The sequence below is a fragment of the Habropoda laboriosa genome, unplaced genomic scaffold, assembly GCF_001263275.1.
Source record: "Habropoda laboriosa isolate 0110345459 unplaced genomic scaffold, ASM126327v1 scaffold222, whole genome shotgun sequence".
Lineage (NCBI taxonomy): Eukaryota > Metazoa > Arthropoda > Insecta > Hymenoptera > Apidae > Habropoda > Habropoda laboriosa.
This window is the reverse complement of record NW_017100319.1, coordinates 81,267-83,660: the sequence shown is the minus strand read 5'-3', so window position 1 is coordinate 83,660 and position 2,394 is coordinate 81,267. Positions and strand designations below refer to the sequence as shown.

At 29.1% G+C, this 2,394-nt stretch overlaps 2 protein-coding genes across 2 annotated transcripts in view; both read right to left on the bottom strand.

Moving 5' to 3' along the window:
- Window positions 1–130: 130 nt before the first annotated feature.
- Window positions 131–1,725, bottom strand: LOC108574117 (uncharacterized aarF domain-containing protein kinase 1). The gene has a single exon (XM_017936635.1). It carries the CDS (start codon window positions 1,697–1,699, stop codon window positions 131–133), a length of 1,569 nt encoding a protein of 522 aa, XP_017792124.1. The 5' UTR covers window positions 1,700–1,725.
- A 145-nt stretch (window positions 1,726–1,870) lies between these two features.
- LOC108574116 (ubiquinone biosynthesis monooxygenase COQ6, mitochondrial) overlaps window positions 1,871–2,394 on the bottom strand; it is a 6,599-nt gene continuing 6,075 nt past the window's right edge. The window contains exon 9 of the mRNA XM_017936634.1: window positions 1,871–1,882. Within this exon, the coding sequence (XP_017792123.1) occupies window positions 1,871–1,882 (12 nt within the window). The remainder of the gene's footprint in view (window positions 1,883–2,394) is intronic.

The window sequence follows — 2,394 nt, the reverse complement described above, 5'->3', positions numbered from 1 at the left end:
ACATATTTTTTTAAATTATTTATCAATATAAAGAAAATTATGGTAAATTTAAAAATGTTTAGTTGCATTGTGTAATTAATTACATATTTGATTTTCATAAATTTATATTTTTCCTAAAAACGGTTTATCATTAAAAGGCGTAAAATTCATTCTTTATTAATGAGTCAACAGAATTTATTATGTTAAAATTTATTGCTCCCAAATATATGTAATATAATGATAATTTGAAAAGTGACCATTGTTTAGACATAGAGACTTTCCATTTTGACCACATATTTGTGCAAGATTTCAATTTTTCTCCATATACTGAATGTATACAGCATTTTGACATTTCTATCATCCCTGACATTCTTGATTCAGTTTTGAGAGAATGTTCAATGCAACGCACAAGATCGTTTGTTTTGAGGATTAATAACATTTGCCTATTCACCTTGTCTAGTACATTACTAATCTGTGCCAATAAGTTTGGTATTTCTTTTTGAAATTTTTCTTTCTCTTGCGTATCATACTTGGTTTTTTGAACACCAGCCACAATTGCATCCCAAGATCGTCCTGACACCATACAAGCTAGCAATCCATATAAGTCTCCAACACCCAAGTTAGCACAATGTGTTTGCATTGCAGCTTTATTACCATCAAGTATTGCTAACCAAAGCTTAGAATACTCCCATCGAAATTCATTTGAAAGATTTGCATACAGTCCATGATCTAGAAGTATGATCTCTGCTTCATTATTTTTCTTTCTGACCAACACATTACCAGGGTGAGGATCAGAATGTACAAAACCCACAATGAATATCATATGACTATAAAGTCGACCTAGTTTACTACTAACTTCATACGGATTTAAATTATTGCTTTGGATGTATTTCAAATTATCAACTTGACCTCCCTCTACAAATTCCATTGTTAAAACACGTGATGTTGAAAGATTCCAATATATTTTTGGTATTTTCAACCAATGATAATGTGAAAATATGTTTTGAACTTTTTCTGCATTCTTTCCTTCTTCAGTGAAGTTCAACTCTCGAGGAATATTCTTTTTAGTTTCATCAACAAGCCAGTCAAATTTAAAATCAGGAAAGACTAATGATGTTAATTTTACTAAGGCTGACATAGTTTTTATATCTACATAAGAGTTAGTTTTAACTGCTCTATGTTGAATTTTAACAGCAACAGTATCTCCATTTTTTAACACAGCTTTATGAACTTGTGCTAAGCTAGCAGCACCTAAAGGCTCAGGGTCAATTCTTTCAAATATTTCATATGGATCTTTTTTAAAGTCCTCCTTAATAACAGTAAGTACATCTTTGAAAGATGATTGTGGTGCTGAACTGTGTAATACTCTCATTGTACTGACATATTCTGGTGGCAATAGGTAATCTAGTGCACCAATATGTTGACCTACTTTTATATAAACACCTTTGTTGGCACAGCAAAGTTCTAGCAGCTTTTGTGCTCCATATTTATGTACTTTTGACTTTAAATCAAGATATTCTTGAGTATTTGGACTTAAGTTACTTCCGTACAATTCAGTTTTATAATGTCTGCCAATTATGAAAACAGTAATTGCAGCACGTCCCAATCGTACAATACCTATAGATCCCAGATCATATTCATTTGCTCTTAAAGATGTCAGTGTGCCCAATCCAATTATTCCAAGTGTAGCTCTTTTTAAGAATTTTTTAGATATAAACATTATCAACTAAATGTCAATGAACAAACTATTTGTTTAATTTTATGTATGATAAATCTGAAAATTAAACAAAAATAAGTAAAATGCATATTTATCTTATCTTATCATGATGATTTCATTGTAACCTTTCTAAGTATCAAATTACCTTAAAATATAGTTGAAATCCTGTTTTCCTTAGTAATCTTTCTTTGTCATATAAACGAAATCGTGTATAAAAGTTATATAATGTAGTTGTATTTTTTGACTTACAAATTGTTAATAAGATCCAAAGATCATGTAGTAACCTAGGCTATGTACATATAAAAGATATATGAAACTTTTTATATTAAAAGATTGTGTATCGACAAGATTTTAATTTTTTAATTTTTTTTTCAAAAATGTCCGATTAAGTCTGTTTAATACTTGCTTAATTATTTGCGTTCTCTGGAAAAGTGTCATGATAACCTGTTTTCACTTGGACACTATTAACCTGTACCCATGTGGAATGATAATAAATATGTACCAAATTTCATTCCTATCTATCGATGTTTTTACGCATGTATATCGATCATTTTTATCGATGGATTTATATTTCGATATACTTTACAAATCGTAAAGGTTATTTCTTTGTTGTAATGTTCAGGAAATATTGTATTAAATACAGAATGTTATAAATAAAACATGAATTTATCTACGTAATAATTATAATCTTTTAATAT

Coding starts and splice junctions, on each gene's coding strand:
- LOC108574117 (XM_017936635.1), bottom strand. CDS start 1,699: ATGTTTATATCTAAAAAATTCTTAAAAAGAGCTACACTTGGAATAATT.